This window comes from Akebia trifoliata, chromosome 4, assembly GCF_017979445.1.
Source record: "Akebia trifoliata isolate Shusen 1 chromosome 4, ASM1797944v1, whole genome shotgun sequence".
NCBI classification, from domain to species: domain Eukaryota; kingdom Viridiplantae; phylum Streptophyta; class Magnoliopsida; order Ranunculales; family Lardizabalaceae; genus Akebia; species Akebia trifoliata.
Genome location: NC_141378.1, coordinates 45,322,355 through 45,344,203, shown reverse-complemented (window position 1 = coordinate 45,344,203; position 21,849 = coordinate 45,322,355). Strand labels below are relative to the sequence as shown.

Genomic DNA, 21,849 nt, shown 5'->3' with positions numbered 1-21,849 from the left:
CCTATTTGGATTCTCAAGGAAATGTTTTGTTTTTCGATTCTAACTACCCATTAATTTTGAGATTGTTGTCTTTAACCATACATAATCCAGGGCACACATGAACAAAACCCGTACTCTCCCTCCCACACCTCACTACTATAAATAAATTACTAACTTATATGCCCCCCCAACGTTAATTCATCACTCTGATCTATCTAAAGTAAATGTGGAGAGGAGAATTTACTGTATCAACTAACAACAAGCCACTCCATCTATCAATCTCTCTTGCTTAGTTGGACTTGCAGCATATGTATGAAACCCTCTTCCTATATTTGCAGATCTAAGCATCGTCGTTATTCCTGAATCTTGATGAAATCTCATGAAATTTTGTCGAAATTCGAATTGAATGATATCTGATAGTCGATAAGATAACCGAATTCAGATTCAATTAACATTTTAGAATATCTGTCAGATTCGGATGTCAAATGACAGTTTTTCGGATTCAAATATAGCTGTATCCGAATGGATAGGTATCCATTGACAGATCTACTCGTGCGAATGAGTCTTATGACCGTAGGATCTCAATCATGGATCTCTATATTTATTTGCCACATCATTGATAGTTTGAAGAAATTTTCTTCAATATAGATTTAAGTCAAATGAGAGGAAATATTGGTAAATCTGAATTTCAGTGTCAAGGGTCTTTATGCAAACTCGTAAGGTGGAAGGTTTGTTGAAAACTGAGTTTCCTATTCCTTTTGAGTTACAGAAAAATAAGATGAAACATGCCACTAAACGCTCCTCACCTTCACTTTAACTATTAACTTTCACTATGAGGTACGTTGGCAAAAAGTACACAATTATAAGAATCAATTAATAATCAAAACTTCGATTCGGACTTTGCACTTAATTTCTAAACCTTCCGGATTAAGAATTGTTGACGCGATTTTAATATGAGTAATTCAACCAACATAATTTAATTATTAACACTAACTTGTACATGTCTCATGACGGATTCAATCCCCTAGACAGTTTTATTTTATTTATTTACTTTCATTTACTGCTTTATTTACATTTCTGTCTTTAAATTCTGCAATTTCAATTCCTAGTTTTTAATTTTGAAACTAACGTTAACTACTAACTTGTCTTATGGCTGGTTAAACAGCCTCATTTAATTACTTAATTTACTTGTTTATTTAGTAATTTACTTTAAATTTCAGCATTTTAATTTTCTATTTTATATTTCAAAGAAAAAAATTAAGTTTTGAATTTTAACTGTTAAGTTGTTGAGTTTTCGTAAAATCTTGATCACACTGTCTCCCTGTGGATCGAACCTTACTTGCCAAGAAAATAAGGTTTAATAATATTTGTTCTCATTAAATCAACAAAGAACCATCACAATTTACGGACGGACATGAAGCAAGAAGCAAATTGTTGTTTCTCGTACTTCCATGGAGGCCGAATATTGCATAATGGTCTCGATTACCATTGAGATCGTTGGGTTGCGCTGGTTGCTAGCAGATATGAGTGTTTCTCTCTCTGCTCTCATTCCTATGTATTGTGATAATACAAGTGCCATTCAAATTGCTCACATTGAGATTGACTACCATCTCACTCGCCACTATCTTCAATACCGCACCATCACTTCGCCTTTCATTTCTTCTTCTTTAAAGTTAGTTGATTTCTTCACGAAATCTCACACCATTCAATGTTTCCATCTTCTCCTTAACAAACTCTTGATGCTTCTTGCAACCACATCATGAGTTTGAGGGGGGATGTTAGACTACAAGTATTTGTTAGAGTATAATTGTTTGGGTATTTTGATATTTTCATATTTGGGCATATTTATTAGCTTTTTTCTAATGCATTCAGTTAATGCTTTGTTTCTAATCAAGAGACTAAACTTTGTTTAGGGTTTTACATTTGTTAATAAATCCAATCCTAAGACTATGTCTAAAAATGGACAGTTGAGACAGTAAAGGTTTACATGCGTTTCAAGGACTCGTGTTTGATATAAACCTTCTTTGCTTGAAGGAGTTTCTTGGGATGGACTCAAATTTTGCTTTTCATTATATATATATATATATATATATATATATATATATATATATATATATATATATATATATAATATTTTTGCTGCTTTTGATACAATTGATTCTTCTTTAATGCCCTAGAGTGATTTCTTATATCCAATTTGTGTATCGACCCAATGAGATGATTTTGATCACTCTCATAGCATTCCTTTGGAGAATTTGAGAATGTACAATACATACGCAAGAGTGTCTATGTTTCAAATATTTATGGCCAATAATTGGATTAATTTTTGGACTCGCTATAAGCTATTCCAGGTGTGACCCCTCAAATGAAGAATAATCAGCCCACGTGCACCGATAGTCCATCATGGCTGTGAAAGAAAACAGTAAGCAGTTTGACATATGGACAATGTAAAGTATGTGACGTCTTGAATATAATCGATTCAAAATATATGATTTAGAATATGCTTACTTCTTATTTCGCTCCGTATTCTTTCTCACTTTGACTGGTGGGACATGATTTAGTTAGTCATAATGGCTATGAATACAATGAATACAAGGCATGGCTTTAGAGAAAATTGAATGGAAGACCAGTAAGCCCCATTGGTGGGGCCATAAAAAGATCATCATGCCAAACTACGATTTGTCCTCACCATGGTGATCATCCTCATTTACAGTTGACATGAAGCAATGATTTAATTGGAAAGCCTGGTCTTTTCAAAATCTCCATGTACACCCATCAATCGGATTAAGAATAGGAGGTAAGAACAATATGACCTCTTCATCAAATTTGGTAAGTGTTAAAATTGTTCCACAAGGGCTGTTTTTTTTTCCCCAAATGTGTCTACCTATCACAAACCAAATGAGTAAAATGACATTAGATAGCATTGAATGGAGGGACGGTTTTTCCAGTCGACCCCATATCTTTGGGATAGGGCTAGAGAGAGAGAGAGAGAAAGAAAGATTTAATTTACTAAGTAATGGAACAGTGAAATTAACAATATTATTGATGCTTTTAAACAATGAGATCTAATATCCAGTTTCCTAAACATCCGTTGTTACATACCACACTCCCTTTTTTCACCAAAAACTATAAAATACACACCCATCACTCTTTACAAAATTGGGCATACCTATCTTAATAGATCTTAACACCGAATTTCTACCATAGTTAAACAACTAAAGAAAAAAAAATCCTTAAAAATTGTTAGAGAGAGAGAGAGATGCTTCTCCACTTACAACATAGCTCCATTGAAACTAAAATCAAGATCTTGAGAGTTGTAGTAATTGAAGAACCCATCTCCATTAATAGGCTGCTGATACCCCATCATTAATGGTTGAGATGATTGCACAATTGTTAGTGGTGAAACAGTTTGAAGTAGTTGTGGTTGATTGTAATTCAAAACTGACCCACTTGATTGACCCACTGAACACAACAACTACTTCTTCCAATATGATCACCATAATAATTCGACGATGGTTCTATGATCTTGGACGATGTAGTAGAATTGGAATACTTAACATGATCGAATAACATAGAATCGTAAATACATTCGTTGATGGGTGGAGGGGGAGTTAATAATGGTTTTTGAGGGAACACATGTCCCATCATCATCTCAACAGTATTGTTCATGTTATAATAAGGCTGAATTTGATGATGATTCTCATTGATTACCTGATCATAATCTCTTCCATCATCAAAGACATTATGAAAACCATGTCCCATCATCATCTCAACAGTATTGTTCATGTTATAATAAGGCTGAATTTGAAAATGATTCTCATCAATTACCTGATCATGATCTTTTTCATTTCCATCATCATTAAAGACATTGTTATTATTAATGGAGGCATTAGTACTAATTAGCTTCTACTCGAGAAACTCATGATGATGATGATGAACCCTGATCTATGGGGCGTTTCCAAAAGGGTACTGGTAGTTGAACTCGACGATGTTTTCTTTGTAATTAGTGTTTTAAAGGACCTTGGCAGAGGGATTTCTTTGTAATTAGTCCTTGAGTTTAGGGCGGGGTTGCTTTATAACCCATTTAGTAAAACTTTATTTTCTTAATGGTCCCTCAGTCAATCTCATCTATGGTTATAATATTTTTGAAATGCCCAAACTACCCCTTTTTCAACTTCTTCATGTACTTCGGTTTTCCAATGACAATTCCAATCATTTCCAACGATTTTTTTACTGTGAATGACGAATGAAAATAATATACTTCTAATTTGGTACATTTAGATGTATTTTTTTTTCAACGATTCATAACAAAAAGAGAAGAACGGAACTAAGATTCAATTTTTTTAGAGTGTCGAGCTCACCACTTTTTATTTATTGTCAAAGTTGTGCCAGTTTTTATTATTATTGAGACCACCAGTTTTATTTTTTTGAAAATCTCACCAATTTTTATTATTGTCAAGCTCACCAATATAAATGTTGAATTCAAAAATAAAAAAGTGGTAAGCTCGACGTTGGTATAACCCATCGATTTTCGTTTTTCAAAATTTTCAAACTAAAATACATGGAAAGATCAACTAAAAAATTAACATAACAACTTGTGTAGATGATTTCAAATCAAAAGAACCATCCTTGATCGATTTTCATTCAAAAGCGAAGCAAAATAATTGAAAAAACCCTAGCTATTTACATACATCTTCAAAATGCTTGAAAAAAAAAAAAAATCTTGAAATGGCTTCCTCTTTCTTCTCATATCCTTTCCATTGGAATGGCGTCTCCGAAAATCAGCGGAAATCCAAATTTTTTTTTATAATGAAAACGTTGAATTTGAATGGTTTGAGCAATTTCGACATTTCAATTGTGAGAAATGTTTTGAGTGGGGTACAAGGATTGAGTATAAATAAATTTACTAATGGATTATTAAGAGAAGTGTTCATCACAAATGATACAATTAAAACAGAGGACAAATATTAAACCTTGGTGAGCAAGGATTGATCTACAGATACAACGTTGATCTAACAATTTCTGACTTAACTCGATTAAGATTGAAAGTAACTAATAAAAACTTGATCTAAAGATTAACCATTTTTAAAACAGTAGAAATTATAGAAATAACAATGCAAAAGAGACTTAGATTGGTTGAAACCACCAAAAATGATATTCATAGAAAAGATGCATTTGATTCTTTTTAGGTCAATCTAATCAATCAAACTAATGTTGTACATCAGAAAGTTAATCTAATTGAAACACAATATTCATTGAAGATTACAACTACTTTTAAATTGATAAATTGTAGATACCCTAATTTGCACGGACCCACATCGATAAGGCCTATAAAAATTTGTATTTTATTGAATTTTCAATCAAGGGTGTAGTAATCCAATTCTTGAATTTTCTCACTTTTTATTACAATAAAATAAATTCAAAGGCTTTTAATTTGCCAATGGGCTTGTAAATGAGTCTCATACACATCATTTTTATAATTATCCTCTAAGTCATCTCAACTTACCTCCATTCCTCTCAAATCCTTGAGTTTCTCAATGCAAAGTATTTAAGAAAAGTCTAAATCTCCTGTCACTTTTTTCTTCATTAATCAGTTTTTTGGTTGGATGACTGATCTGGTTTTCTGCAGATCGAGATGGCATCATCGTTTGAACACCATCTCAAGTCTTAGTAGGTATAAGGCCTCAATTTTTAATTATTTTTTTCTACACCTTTTCTTCCAGCATCTGCTCCAAGAATCGGGTGGTGATGACTGATGAGCTTATCGTACTTTTGTCTTAAACTGTGAGAGGCAGTTTTTGGTCGTTAATTTAACCAGACATTTCCATAACCTTTAAACCCATTACAATAGTGGACGATTAATTGGATGGTTTTGGAGTAATGGGCACATTAGCACAATTGGCTGGTAGAGAGAATAATTCTACACTAAAATCTGATTAATGGTTTCATAGTATAATCAAGACATATTCTTGGAGATGATAATTAGATGCAATTTTAGGAAATCGAGCTCTCTAAAATTCCATAATAAGTATTAAGTCCGACCTTTTCATTCGTTAAATCTCACGCATTACTTCCAAAATGTTTTAATCAGCCCTTATCTTCAATTAATTTGTAGTCTTTTTTATGTTGGCTTCGACAGTCAAAGTATGCTTTGGAGTTTCATTCAAATAAAGAACGTATATCCCCAGGACCCATGAGTTCTAAAATGAAGCAGCATCTGTTGCATTAGGGATGGCAATAGGTCTGGTCATGTCATGTTGATGTAAGGGTACTCTGAAAATTTACCCCACTCAAACCCGACACATTTACTAAATAGGTAATCTGACCTCTTTTACAGTTTCGTAATATTTTAATCTTAAAGAGAAAAATATAAATTCCATTTCCACAGCTAATATTTTTTCCAATGTTCTTAGGATTTTGTCCTCTACATCCCAGTGGCATTGGATATGTTTTCAAGGGGGCATGACGCCCCCTTTGACACATGCCTCCTGCGTGACATGATTATAATCATAGATTCTTTTCCTTGGAATACACAATTGCATATATTTGTAAAAATATACAGTTGCGTATCCCGAGAAAATCTACGATTCTAGCTCATGCCCCATCATGGGCATGGGGGCATGTGTCAGAGGAGTGTCAAAAAATCATGACTAACAATCCCCTTTCCAAACACAATATTGTCCATCAAATTTTGTGTATTTACACCCCTGAACAAAGCAGGGTTGCAAAGCGTAAACATAAACATGTTGAAACAAGCATCACTTTATTGAGGATACATTTTGCACTGCTACTTTTCTTATAAATCGGTTACCAATTGCTTCTTTTTCAAAATCATTACCTTCTGAAATTATTTGGGTGTCAATGCTTACATTGGATTTGAATCATATATATATTTTGATGGTTAAGCTGGACTTGAACCCACGACCTCAAGGTTGCTTTGCAATGTGTCAAACCATTAAGCTATGGCTTTGAACCATATGCGGTACCTAAACTTGCCCCAGTACCTTGTTCTGAGTTCCAAGCTCTCAAAATCAAGGCACATGGAATGTAGTAGAATGCCCATTTGATCATCAAATTATAGGGTGCAAGTGGGTTTTTAGGATCAAGCGAAACTTGGATGGCACAGTCTCCCATTACATGTCACAACTCGTGGCCAAGGGTTATCACTAATGTATCCTGTTGTCTTGCACAAACAGTGGACCTTCACAACACTGAGTCCACTAAAACTCTGCATATAAATTTATAATCTAGAAAACCCAGCATCCCAGGCCACAATCTAAACAAAGCTCTAATTTTCTATAAAAAAATTGAACCTTCCACACACCACACCATCGAAATTCTGGCCTGAATCAAAACAACTGAAGTTCAAGCAACTTGCTCACCATCACAAGCATCATTGGGTTCCATATGATGTGACAAAGTCAACAGTTCCATCAACTCTAGCCGGTACTCAAGGCCTCTGAGGTAGTGGCCCAACAGCATGCACCTTTTGAGAAATAAAAACAAAAAAACAAAGAAGCAGCTTCAGAATTCTAAACATCCAACCTTTAAATGCAAAAAAAAAAAAAAAAAAAAAATAATCAACAGATTCAAAGGAGATGATCAGACCAGAAAAGAAGGCGAGCAAGATAATCCCGGGTAACTGAAAGGAGGGGTTGGAATTGAAGTGAAGTGTTTTCAACAAGTTCAGCAGAATCTTCTTCTCTCCAAACATTTAGAGTTCCCATGTTTTCTGAGAGAATTGGAACCTTTGAATGCATCTTTGGTGAAAGGGTTGCGAGGAGACCATGTACGACACAGTGAATTGTTTCTTGCAATTCAGGAGATGTTGGTTCAGACAACTCAGCCACCTGTACATAAAACCAGTTGCATGACACCCTGTGGGACCCAACTTAAGAGAAATTTTAGGAGGAGCAAAAAATTCAATATAAACTAAGTTACAATTTTGTTTTGTTTTGTTTTAGATGTAAAATTTTATTAATGAAGGAAGAAAAAGGAGGCTGAGATAGCCCCCCAATACATGGAAACCTAACTTATGCTGTCTGAATGTAAGCACAGTTAGTGGCTATTATAATTGGACAAAAATTTACCATAGATCATGACATAATATAAAAAGCATGGGAAAATTTCATAGATACATGAATGCAGATATGGACCCAGCAGTGATATGGTGTGCTGAATCGGACTTGAGGAGGATGAGGCTCCACTAACCACCTAAACTGAGTCAATCGTTTTTGTATAAAGGGAATGAAAGAGAGGTGGATCATGTCCCTGACCCCCTATTTATAGACATTTCTCATACAAGAGAACCCTAAAACCAAATTGCATGATCAGACAAAAGGATATCTACTGCAACATTAGAACCAAAATTTTCATGAGTGTCAAACCATTTTTTGACATCTAACGAACAGGTGGTCCACAAGTACGTTTTCTCCACGCCTTAACGGCCATGTGCCTTCCCCACCTTTTGGGTGTTTTGTAGGAATGCATCTAGTAAGCATATCTCCTCATGAACTAAAACACACTCCCATCATGGAGATGATGCCATGCATAATGGAACAGGTACGTAGCTGGCAAGTATGTGTGCCAATAGGCAATCCTTGGGCCACATTGTATATGGATGCGGCGTCCACATGTATTGAACTAGACCATTTTAACTAGATTTGGTTAGTCTTATTTTGGCCAACTAAATATTTAAGACCTCTTTCATTTACACGCTTTTCTTCTGATCAGAACATACATAATCATAGTTTAACCCAGATAATTATTAAAATCCCATGTTTCTTTTTAGTCCAATTGTCCACTGGGGAAAAATATATAATTAGAAAATTAAAAATATAAATGCTCAAATTTATTGCAATACAAATTGTTTTATAGGTTCTATTTAAGTTGGGACAGGAACAAGAACAAAGACGGGCCATGCCTTTGTCAAATAAGATGTTTAATGTGTAGAGGAACTTTCCATGGTTTGCAAACTCTAACCGATTTGTCCATTGAAACATGTGTCAAATTGTTTCTTTAGGAGATATTCCATGAGTAAATTCTCTCACTAACCAATTCAATCACAGTCTCTATCAAAGCCGACATGTGTGATACTCATCCAATCCCTCAACCTTTGCTGACATATATATCCAATATGACTCACCAGTACTCAAAGATATATGTTGAAAAGATATAAAAATAATTAACTAAAAAATGTTCAAAAGTCGAATAACTTATATGAAACATTAAAAATTAACTATAAAATCTTGCATCCATCACCTAGAAACCAAAGTCATACCCAACACATGTCTGCTTACCAGTAACATAGGTTAGGAGAACAATAAATCAGCTGTGCTTGAGTAGAAATTGATGCCATTAAAAATTAGTGGCATCAATGAGGTAAAAGGATATCAGCCGTTGATAAGTAGAGTATTAGGACTCCCTCTGAAATCTAAGTAGTTGGAGAGCATGAGTAGGACTCGGCAATTAAAACAAATTGAGGGAAAGCTGGTAGCATGAAAAGTTCACCTCCCAGCCTTATAAAAAGGATCAATTTATGGACAACGAGATTGTCTATCCTACATGCCAACCGAAGATTCACAAAGCGCAATGTCAGATGAGGATTTCTCACCATAACTATGGTATCTACCTTACAGCTTGTCACTATAATTAAGGAGGCTGAAATAGTTAACCATGATATCTCACAAATTGCTAGAGACACTTATTGACCAAAAATATGTTAGTTGAAAACCAGATGCAAATCAGTAAAACCAGAAAGACAAACCTTCTCTGGTTGCAGGGATCTTAAGTAGTCCAGCAAGTCATTCTTTTCTTCCCCAACAAACTGTTGCATTTGAAGAGCCGCATTTTTCCGTTTGATTTCATGGAGTTCCTTCAGTTTTATAAAAGACAACAAAGTCCAACAAAAGAAACAAATCATTATGTCATGATTACACCTTTACAAGCCTATTGTCATGAACAAATAGAACAACATATGGAAATTGGTTAACAGTTGAAGAAGTTCTTCACTCCATCTGGCCACATACATACATAACTGTGCATATCAACAACAAAGTCTCATCCCAACAAATCAATCCAAAGCCAAAGTCTTATGTTATTGAGAATGAGTTCATATATGTTTTTACTACATCAATCCATGTTATTTTGGGTTTACCTCTCACTCTTTTTAAGACCTTCAGCTTGAATATTTCTTAAATGAGGCTATCATCAGCCTTTTTTGAATTTTTCCAAACCATCTCGGCCTAGTTTCTACCAAGTTTATCGCCTATTGGAGCTACTACCATGTTTCCCAAATGTGTTTGTTTCTAATTTTGTTTTCCTAGTCTGTCCACTCATTTGTCTCAACTATTCCCATCTTCCCTACCACACTTTATTAATATGATCTTGACTGCCCAAAATTCAGCTCTATAAAAGCATAGATGGTCTTTTACCAGCTTATAAAACTATTCTTTTAGTTTGATTGGTGTGAATTTGTTGCATAATACTCCAGAAGCGCACCTCTCCACTTTAACCATCCAATTCTAATTCAATAGGCAACACTCCTCAATCTCTCCATCCTTAAATGTAATAGACCTGACATAATGAAATTGGTTACTTCAAGAATTTCTAGACCATTTAATGAATATTCATCTCTTGGATGTCAATTCCAAGGTGTGTGTCCTTGAATATGATTCAAGAAATAACACATCATCCTGACTGTCTAAGTGCAACATCTAGCAATCACGATTTTATATGTATCTAGTAATACATATCCCACTGATACTTATCTCCTTTTTTCTTTTCTTTTTTTTGATAAGTAAATTTATTAAAACCCAACCAAAAAGATACAAAGCTGGAGGATGAGAAATCCACCGGAAAACAAAGGAAAAAAGAAAGAAAAAGAAGCAGCCCAAAGCAAGGACAAGACTCTCCAAAATTACAAAGAGCAAAGCTCAACCTATCTAAACACAAAAAAAAAAAAAAAATTAAAATAAAATAAAATCAAAATCAGCCTTTGCCTAATCCCTATGTGGGCCCCCATGGCATGTGTCATTTGGTGTGTCGAATAACACGTGAGTGCTGATATAGAAAATAGAAAAGAAGTGTTTCAGAATATACAGGACAAGGAAAAATGGAGCAGCCAGCCAATGCTGAAGGTCTAAAAAACAGAACTACACAAACTCTATTTCATGACTTGGATAACACCCATTTTTGTATCTTTTCATTGATACATTCTTACTTAGTAAATAAACTTATTCAGAAACCTACAAAGGAAAAGAGACCACCAATAAGAAGTTAGAAATTAGAATAACTACCAACCAATCTAGCACGTGAAACGCAGCTCGCACATGTGCGGTACGTGTGCGCGAGCACACACACACACACAGACACACGAATAAAGTTTTCCTAAGGACACAAGATGGGACATACCTTTCTGACAGAAGATAAAGAAGACTGTAAGTGAAGAACATATTGTTTAGCCTCAGGAGTCATTTTCCCAAGGCCTTGAATATCCACGTTTTCACAAGTCAAGTGCTCTTCCTTTTTTTCAGGTTTGGGTAATAATTCATATTTTCCAGATTCAAATACTGTTGTGCTACCGTCAACCAACATCCTATGAGCATCAATTCTAGTATTTTCTGGTTTTTGTTTTTCGAAATTTTCTTCATACATATCAAGGTTTCTTTCAAGGCAAAGCCTATATTCAGCATTCCGTAGTGTATACCTGCAAAGCCAAAAATGATATTCCTACTCAAACCAGCAGTATAAAAGGTATAAAAATTAATAAATAACTAAATTAGAAGATTAGAGATATATCTTCCAGATTGTTGCATGGTAAAGGCATAATTTAATATATAAGCTATTTAGAAGTGTTAATTATTTCCTGGCATAAATCTGAGATATAAAGACTCATATTCTGGCATGACAAGAAAGTTTATAAATGCCAAAACAATTTCAGGAAAACAAAGACTAACAGAACAAACATAGAAAAAACCCTAGATCTTGAATCCAATGCACAACAAGGAAATGATGAAACAAGTTAAGGATATAAAACTATATAGGTTGGGGAAGAATCAATCGAGCACCCTCAATAGGGTTGAGAGTTGTAAAAGGGGTTGTGGTTAAAATAATATAGAAAATGGATTTGAGAGTTGAATCAATACAAATAGACACTTCTAGTTAGGCTCACCATCTACAATGGACAAACAATACAAATGGGGGAATCAACATCGACCTTTATCCCAACTATTTGGGGCAGCAAAATGAATTTAATTTCATCATTCAACTCTATCTAAAATTGTATCTTTTGTTAATAAATTTCTTGTTAGAACTTTTCTTAAAACCTCATTCCATTTCATTTTCACCTTCCTTTCTCAGCTGGCTCGACCAGCCCTTGATCCTAATCCTCGGAAGTGATTCTCCAATCGCACACCCAAGGAATAGAGAATCTAGATCAAGGAAAGGGCTAACCGTTGGAATAATGGTATCCATTGTTATTTGAAAAGAAAGGATGGACAAATACAGCTCTCAGAAGTTCAGGCTTCACAACACCATGCAACAAGAATTTCCAGATCTATAAAAAGTGCAAAATAGGAGAGGCCTTCATCAATCTTCATATTGTGCACATTCCATCTCCTAGCACTTTCCCTTCTAGAACCCTAAAGTTCAACCAAAGCACATTCTCATTGAGGTTATAATAGGTCTTTATTGTACATCCCCAATCCATCTCAATCATCTTTCTTCTATTTAATCTCTTGGTACATAATCCTGATTCTCTAGGAAGTGCTAGTAGAGAGGAAATCTGTGTTGAGAAAAAGTCTTTGTTTTGTAATCTACTGTCTTAGCCTTTAGGATTTGTTAATAATGGGGTATTACTGAACTAGTTTTCAGCAAGTCTATTTAGTGTTTTGTTATTTTACCAAGTCTTTAGTTTAGTCCCCAGTGGTTCCTACTTTTGTGATTTTATCCGTTGATGTACTTGCCTATATAAAGGCCATTTGTTTAATGAATTAATGCAGAATTTATTGTCTTTCCTCTACCAACTACTTTCCTACCTTATTAGCTTTACTCTGTAACAGTGGTATCAGAGTCATAAAAGAGAGAAAGTGAGTTTGTGAGTCCCAAAAATCGATGAGTTTGTTTTTTTTCTGGAGTAGTGAGCAGATGGCTTCCAAAACCTTAACCAGTCATTCCATGCTTTAATGGTCACTATGACCATTAGAGCATGCTGATGGAGAATTTCATGCAGTCTAAAGAGTATTGGCAGGTGATTGTTTCTGGAATAGCAGAACCAACATCTGATACAATATTGACAGAGATACAAAGGACAGAGTTAGAAGCACTGAAGCTGAAGGATTTGAAGGCGAATAACTATTTTTTTCCAGGCGATTGATTTGTCTATCTTGGAGACAATTCTTTGCAAAAAAACATCCAAGCAAATCTGGGACTCCATGAAGAAGAAGTATCAAGGGAACGAAAGGGTGAAGCATGTACAACTCCAAGCTCTTCGTAGAGAGTTTGAGGTTCTTTAAGTGAAGTCAAGGGAGTCAGTTTCCGAGTATTTTTCAAGGAAAATGGCAATTGCAAACAAGATGCGGATCCATGGAGAGAAGCTAGAGGATGTCACCATTGCTGAAAAAATCTTTCGTTCAATGACATCTAAGTTTAATTTTGTGATTTGTTCTATTGAGGAGTCTAAAGACATTGATACTCTTTCAATAGATGAATTGCAAAATTCCTTGCTGGTTCATGAGCAGAAGATAACCCAACAAGACAGTGAAGAACAAGCATTGCAGGCAGCAACAAACACAAGAGGACATGGAAAGGGTGGATGGAAAGGCAAGAATACACACTAGAGACAATGAGAAAATAAAGGTGCTGAGTCTCAAGGAAATTGAAAAGGTCGTGATGCTCAGAGTTCAACAGGACACAAACTAATGTCTGCAGACAAATCTAAGGTTGAATGTTATCGTTGTTACAAGTATGGTCATTATCGCTCAGAATGGAATGCCGTACAAATTTAAATAAACATCGTGGGGAAAGATCTAACTTTGCAGAAAAGGAAGAAGAAGTTTCTCTTCTCATGGTGTGTTATACTAAGGAGGAAACCCACTCGAATTTATGGTATTTGGATATGGGCTGCAACAACCATATGTGTGGAGACAAATCAGTCTTTTCTGATTTGGATGAATCATTCCAAAATACTGTAAAGTTTGGTGATAAGTTTACAGTATCTGTTTTGGGAAAATGAAGGGTTACAATTCAAACCAAAGAGAATTCTCATTCTATTTCCAATGTCTTGTTTGTTCCAAATTTAAAAACTAATTTGCTTAGTGTTAGTCAGCTTCAAGAAAAAGGATATGAGATTTTTACCAAGGATGGAGTTTGTCAAATCCAAGATGAGAAGTTGGCCCTAATTGCTCAAGAGAAGATGACAGCAAAACTAGGCATGAGTAATCTCTCTTTCCCCTATCCCCTCTCCCCTATCCCCTCTTCCTTTTCTCTTCCACTTCTTCTTCTTTTAATAACATCTGTGGTTTGGGAGCACATGACAATCATATACAACTTGATATGAAAATACTCAACAAAAAAAAAAATTATTTGATTATCAAATTCTTTGTTGTTCAATAACTCTTTGTCATAAAACCAGGTTTCCGTTCTCTTTGTCTAGGATTTTGTTTCTCTTTGTCTAACATTTGATTCTTGTAGTGGAGAACGTGCTATATCGGATCCTTTGTTCCATCAAATTTTTGAACTTTGGAGGATGGAATGCCTTTAGAATGTTAGTTGCCATTATCATAGGCGAAAATGGTGACCTCTTAAGTTCTCCCCAATTGCACTTCAAGTCTGACACTCTGAATTATTTCCTCGTCTATTCTTTGCAACTCCTCTACCTATTTCCTTATCATGGGATTTCGATCTTCGGAACTTCCTTATGCCTAACGAGTTAACAATACGCTCAACTTTGGTTCGCTCCATTGTAGGAGGTAGAGGTCTCTACCTGCCTTCCCCACCCCTGGGTTATTCCTCTATCTCGGTACCTTCACCCAACATTTGTGGCAACGCTTCATTTTCTCTTCTCATTGCCAAGATTTTCTTGTTTTTCCATTCAAGCCCTTGTCACATCTCTATCCTTATCTCAGTCAACAAGTGGTGCATTTCTTGCATTAGGTTTTTAGCTGAAAAACCTGAGTCTATTTTTTGCAGGAAAAGTCAAAGGCTTTCACAGCCTTTCAAAGGTTTAAAGCACTAGTTGAAAATGAAGCTAGTAGCACAATTAAGATTTTGCACATCGACCGTGGTGGAGAGTACAACTCACATGAATTTGATGATTTCTGTGGCAAACATGGAATTAAAAAGCAACTAACTGCAGCTTATACACCTCAACAAAACGGTGTGAGCGAGAGGAAAAATAGAACGATTCTTAATATGGTGCGAAGCCTTCAATAGAGGAGTGGCCTTCCCAAGAGTTTCTGACCTAAAGTAGTTAATTGAAGTATTTATATTCTGAACAGAAGCCCCACACCAATTGTTCAAAATATAACTCTTCAAGAAGCATGGAGTGGGAGTAGACCAGTTGTAGATCATTTTCGCGTGTTCAGGTGTATAGCATACGTCCATGTTCCAAATGAAAAAAAAGAAATAAAGTTAGACGGCAAAGGTGAAAATTGCATTTTTCACCAAGAAATTTTTTATTAGTCGTGAGTCATTTTTTATGAAGAAAAGACATGGTTATGGAGCAGCAACACAAGTGGACAACAAATTCCAGTAGATTTTGATGGTGGAAATGAAGAGAAAACGCAGCAACAACAACAACAAATGTTCCAGCAACTTCAGCTCCTCAGAATATTTAAAATGACGCTCCTATAGCCTCTGAAACTTCACCAGTGGCAATAGAAACTGATAAACAGCTTAATGCAACAACAGGTTCATGTTCTCAGCGTGTTAGAAGAACAGTGTGGATGTTAGACTATGAGGTATTCATCATGAATGATATTAATGATCCACTTAACCATTTTGCCTTGTTTTCAGACTGCAATCCTACAATTTTGAAGTTACTGTCAAGGAACAAAAATGGCAAAAGGCTATGGATGAAGAGATAACAGCTATTGAAAGAAATAAAACTTGGGAGTTGACAGAGCTTCCAAAGGGACAAAAGACAATCGGTGTTAAGTGGGTTTATAAGACAAAGTTGAAGGAAAATGGTAAAGTTGACAAATACAAGGCGCGTTTGGTAGCTAAAGGTTATAAGCAAGAGTTTGGTGTGGACTACAAAGAAGTGTTTGCTCCTGTAGCAAGACATGACACAATCAGATTGATGATTGCGTTGGCAGCACAAAACTCATGGCCCATTTTTCAATTGGATGTGAAGTCTGCATTTTTACATGGAGATTTAAAAGAAGAGGTATTTATTGATCAACCTCCTGGTTATGTGAAATTAGGCAGTGAACATAAAGTTTACAAATTGTACAAGGCTCTATATGGACTAAAACAAGCACCTAGAGCTTGGTATAGTCGTATAGACTCTTATTTTTTAAAGGAAGGTTTCAAAAAATGCCCATATGAGCATACGCTTTACACAAAAAGTGAAAATGGAGGAAAAATGCTTATGGTATGCTTATGTCTAGATGATTTGATCTATTCTAAAAATGATAAAGCCATGTTTGAAAATTTTAAACAATCCATGATGCTAGAGTTTAATATATCTGATCTTGGAATGATGCATTACTTTCTTGGCATAGAAATCGTACAATCATAGAAGTAGAGCAATCTGATGCCGAAATTTTTGTGTCTCAAAAGAAATATTGGACAGGTTTTTGCAGAACTGCAACTCAATCACTACTCTGGTTAAGACAGGATTGAAGTTTGTGAAGGATGTAGCAGGAAAAAGGGTTGACAACACTCTTTACAAGAAAATGGTGGAAGTTTGATATATTTGACAGCAAAACGACCTGATTTAATGCATGTTGTAAGTCTTATCATCAAGTATATGAAACAACCAAAGGAGATCCATCTTCGAGCTGCAAAGAGAATTCTTCGGTATTTACGTGGTACTACAAAGTTTGGGTTTTTCTACAAAAAAGGCGAACAATCAGATTTGATTGGATTTACAGACAGTGATTATGCTGGAGATTTGGATGACAGGAGGAGCACATCCGGTTATGCCTTTATGTTGGGTTTTGCAGTTGTTTCATGGTCATTAAAGAAGCAATCACTAGTTACTTTGTCAACAACAGAAGATGAGTTTGTAGCAACAGCTTCTTGTGCGTGTCAAGCACTTTAGCTGAGAAAAATTCTTAAGGAGCTGCAGTTCAAGCAACCAGGTTCTACTCAGATTTTCTGTGACAATAATTCAGCAATTAAGCTCTCAAAGAATCCTGTTCTTCATGGAAGATGTAAGCACATAGATGTGAGGTATCACTTCTTGTGTGATCTCACAAAGGATGAAATTATTGATCTTGTATATCGTAGAAGTGAGGACCAAGTTGCTGATATTTTTACTAAACACCTCATATTGGCTATTTTTCTGAAGTTGAGGAAGTTACTTGGAGTTTCCAATCTAGAGGATTCGATTTGAGGGAGGGTTCTACATATTTTTAAACTGGATGTTTGAGGACATCAGTTTGAGGGTTTGTTGAGAAAAAGTATTTGTTTTGTCATCTACCATCCTAGTCTTTAGGATTTGTTAATAATGGGGTATTGCTGAACTAGTTTTCAGCAAGTCTATTTAGTGTTTTGTTATTTTACCAAGTCTTTAGTTTAGTGCCTAGTAGTTCCTACTTTTGTGCTTTTATCCGTTGATGTACTTGCCTATATAAAGGCCATTTGTTTAATGAATTAATGCAGAGTTTTTGTCTTTCCTCTACCAACTACTTTCCTACTTTATTAGCTTTACTCTGTAACAATCTGTTCTTCCTCTCCCATCTTGAGGCCAATGTAATGAAACACATACATATAAGTCTCCTCTGCTACCTTGAACTCCAAGCCAATAGGATACATGTCAAAAGACACCTTGACACTTATGATACACTATAAACAATGTAGTATTCAAGTCTATGCAATAAAGATGTTGACTATCTAAACATTCTTTTCTCTTTTCTGAAATAAAGATATTCTTATTAGAAGAAAAAAAAAACAACTTTTTCTTAAGATTTCTCAAGGTTGATATCTGTTTCAGTTTCTTATTTATAGATGTATCTAATTTTTTATTTGAATTTTTAGGTTATAAAGATCCTTTTGGAACATTTATATGAAAAGATCTGTATATTATGTTTTAGAAGTGTTTTCAAAGTATTTTTGAGATGATTATAATTTTTTTTTTTTTTTTTTTTTAATATTCAAACTTTTGAATTGGATACTTTGAAATCCATTTTGGAAAATGCTATAGAACCTTAGATTTATTTTGGAAAATTTCGGTACAAAATTTATAATTTGACATGGACTTAGAACAAAATACCATTAGAAAAGGGCATTATGGTTGCTAACATTGGTCCCTGCTGGTAAGCCTTGGGGAGTTGAAAGTAGTTCCCATGGTGTATAGTAAAATTGAGCTTTATAAAGTGGCATATGGAATGATGGATAGATAGATAGATAGATACCCGGTCTTCATAGAAGAAAGCAGCAACTTGGAGAGGGGTTCCCATAGAGATTCAATCAAGACCTGAAAATGGTCAGATGGAAGTAAACCCAACATGCCTGAGATGGTCCTCTTCATGGCATCCACAGTATCTGGTGGTACGTCTTTTTGTATAAGGCTTACATCCAAAGGTTCAATCTCTTGTATCAAATTTGAAAGAATTGACTTCTGCAAAACAAGCTTCCAATTAAACCAAAGAAAATCTAAAAGAGACATGATTTAGAGAGAGAGAGAGACCTTTGAGCTGTTTGGAGTGTTTGAATTTCCTTTAGCCATCACAACGTGGGTAGTGGGACGCATCTTTTCGGCATGATTTAGAGGTCGGATTCGAGTAGTGGTGAACAAAGAAAGAGATTTTGACGAGAGCACACGAGGAACAACAAGTGGAGGACGATACAGTGGAATAGAAGCAAAGCTCGTCATCATGCCCACCTCTGACTCTCTCTGTCTCCCTCCCTCCCGCAACTGCGACTATCCACAACGCAATTTACATAAAGGATATTTTGACTATTTTTCATGGGTCCATCATGGAAGATCAAAGTCAAAGGGTATGCCTTCAATGCTTTTTAAAATGGGGCGGCTCACCATTTTTCTCTCAGTTCACCCACCCCACCTAAAACACCTAAAACATATTTTTAATATATATATGGGGGAAATGTTCAGCAACAAATATTTTGGTAAAATATTTTTCAAAATATAGGTTAGAGGTTTTGGAATGGACTGATTTTTGTCAATGATGATCTCTCTCGTGAGGAGATCATCATCACCAAAAATCAGTCCATTCCAAAACTTCTAATCTATCAAAAATGATTTACAAAAAATGAACAATTCACGATTTTTCAATTTGTAAATATGAGGTTAGAAGTTTTGGAATGGGCTGATTTTTGGTGAGGATGATCTCCTCATCGAGGAGATCATCCTCACCAAAAATCAGCCCATTCCAAAACCTCTAACCCATATTTTGAAAAATGTTTTGTCAAAATATTTATTACTGAAAGGGACCATATATATATATATATATATATATATATATGGGAGCGTTCGCGGGCTAACGTTTTAGCAAACTTTTTGGCAAACTTTTTTTAACCGCTGGATCTAACGTAATCGAACGGACGTTATTTAATTTCACGCGTTATAATAAAAAATTATATATTTACAGCGCCATCCCTTAAGAATTGGGTATTTCATGCTTCCTCCCTCTTCTCTTTAAACCAGAGAGAACGGAACTCTCTGTTCTCTCTCTCCTCTCTTCGATCTCTCTCACTCGCTCTCACCCTCTCTCTCACTCTCGTCCTCTCTCTCACTCGCTCTCATCATTCTCTCTCGCTCGCTCTCTCTCTCTCTCACTCTCTTACTCACTCACGCTGAAACCCTCGCACTGAAACCCTCTCTCTCGCTCTTTCATTCTCTCTTGCACGAACACGAACACGAATGGGACCCTCCCACTATCGTTCCAGCCATGGTGACAAAGAAAATGGAAACCTGGAGAATGGCAGCTTGTAACAATCGATAAACAAAGGGGTTTGGTTGATGAGGGCTTTAAATTGTTCGAGAAATTGATGCCCAAGAGGCTCTTAAAGATGTCACAGCTTGAGAGGCTAAGAAGAATAGCATAAGCTGAAGGTGTATAGTATTTTTTTATTGTATTTTATTTACTTAATCTTAGAAATATTAATTTTATTAAATCTCATGCAGATGTGAAATTGTGAAGTTTGCATGTTTTCCTACCCCACTTGATTCTTTGTTATCTTTATTACTTAATCTTGGAAATATTAAATTGATTGAATCTCATGTAGATGTGAAATTGTGAAGTTTGCATGTTATCCTTGTTCTTTAACTCTGATTCAGTTTGAAAAGTTACAAAAGAAAATTTTTGATGAGTTGGAAATTGAATGTATTTTAGGTTCAATGCATAAAAAATGCTGGAATTGATTAGAGGGAAGAGACTGGTTTTTGTTGGTGATTCAATTAACAGGAACCAATGGGAATCCATATTGTGTTTATTGAGAGGACCCATCAAGGATCCGAAGTGCGTTTCTGAGTCCCATGGTCGAAGGATCACTAAAGAGAAGGGAAATTACAGTTTCAAATTTGTGGTAGTTTTGTGAAAACTTGTTCATTTCTTAATTGTATTTTGGATCTCCACAAATATTTGATTCTCGAGGGGTTTTTTGTAGGACTTTAAGTGTACAGTTGAATACGATGTCACTCATTTCTTAGTTCACGAGAGTAAGGCAAGAGTAAGACAAAAGCAAGTACCAACTCTGAGAATTGACACCATTGATAGGAGAGCTTCAAGATGGAAAGGAGCTGATATTCTTATTTTCAACATTGCACATTGGTGGTTTCATTACAAAACAAAAGCTGGGTGAGTATCGTTCTTGAACTATTCTACGTAAAAGCTTCTCTAGTACACTATTTTTCTCATGTACATTCTTGTTTGAAGCTTTGTAGAAGCAAAATGATTCAATCAAACTAAGCTTCTTCAAAGCAATTCCTTGAGTCTTAGTCAATTTAGTAAATTTAATGTTGAAGCTAAAATGGGTTTGGTTTACATTAGATGTTTAAATAATGTACCTCCAACTTAGACTTTCAATCCTTGCATACTTAGAAAATATATAGGTTTTGAATGGTGTATTGTATTACATTTCGATGTATTACATTTTCCATCTGTCCAATCAGACTAGCCCCAAAGTAAAAGATATCCTACACTTTAACATGCTTTGTATTACTAGAGAGGATGGACTAAAATGCTTTAATTTTGGCCTCTTACATGGTTAGGATTTCTACTCAACCCACCTTTTAGGCGCCATCTACGAATCTATGAATGAGCCCGAGGAAGCATTGAAGCTCTTACAAAAGGCAATGAAATTGTTGGAAGACACACCGGGGCAGCGAAACACGATTGTAGGGATAGAAGTACTGATGGGTGTGATGCTTTACATGGTTGGATGATATGGAGAGGCTCGGAGCTCTTTTGAGAGTGTTGTAGCAAAGCTTAGAGCCATTGGAGAGAGGAAATCAGCATTCTTTGGGGTTGTATTGAATCAGATGGGATTGGCTTGTGTACAAGTGTACAAGATTGATGAGGCTGTTGAGTTGTTTGAAGAAGCAAGGGAGGTACTAGAGCAGGAGTGTGGTACATGTCATCCAGATCAAATGTTTGCAATTGTATGAAGTCTTGTGCTCTTTTGGCCATTGCATGAGTAAAACATGCCTTATGTATTGAACATGAATTGTAAATGAGACAT

The 21,849-nt window shown here is 35.5% G+C and overlaps 1 protein-coding gene and 1 long non-coding RNA gene across 2 annotated transcripts; one reads left to right on the top strand and one right to left on the bottom strand.

The window, feature by feature from the left end:
* Nucleotides 1-7,025: 7,025 nt before the first annotated feature.
* On the bottom strand, nt 7,026-19,101 carry LOC147405268 (MAR-binding filament-like protein). Its single transcript, XM_086441509.1, has 6 exons — nt 18,836-19,101; nt 18,561-18,766; nt 11,392-11,686; nt 9,746-9,853; nt 7,588-7,829; nt 7,026-7,465 (listed from the first exon to the last, which is right to left on the bottom strand). The coding sequence occupies exons 1-6, from the start codon at nt 19,022-19,024 to the stop codon at nt 7,345-7,347; spliced, it is 1,161 nt and encodes a 386-aa protein (XP_086297635.1). The 5' UTR covers nt 19,025-19,101; the 3' UTR covers nt 7,026-7,344.
* A 1,168-nt stretch (nt 19,102-20,269) lies between these two features.
* LOC147405267 (uncharacterized) lies at nt 20,270-21,849 on the top strand. Its single transcript, XR_015177278.1, has 3 exons — nt 20,270-20,694; nt 20,776-20,966; nt 21,380-21,849. It is a non-coding gene; the product is annotated as an uncharacterized LOC147405267 (long non-coding RNA).

What these genes read in the sequence shown, in the direction of transcription:
- LOC147405268 (XM_086441509.1), bottom strand. Translation starts at nt 19,024, where the DNA reads ATGATGACGAGCTTTGCTTCTATTCCACTGTATCGTCCTCCACTTGTT. An exon ending in ACACTCCAAACAGCTCAAAG is followed by an intron (nt 18,767 to 18,835) that starts GTCTCTCTCTCT and finishes CTTGTTTTGCAG; the next exon opens with AAGTCAATTCTTTCAAATTT. An exon ending in CTTTCTTCTATGAAGACCGG is followed by an intron (nt 11,687 to 18,560) that starts GTATCTATCTAT and finishes TTGGCTTTGCAG; the next exon opens with GTATACACTACGGAATGCTG.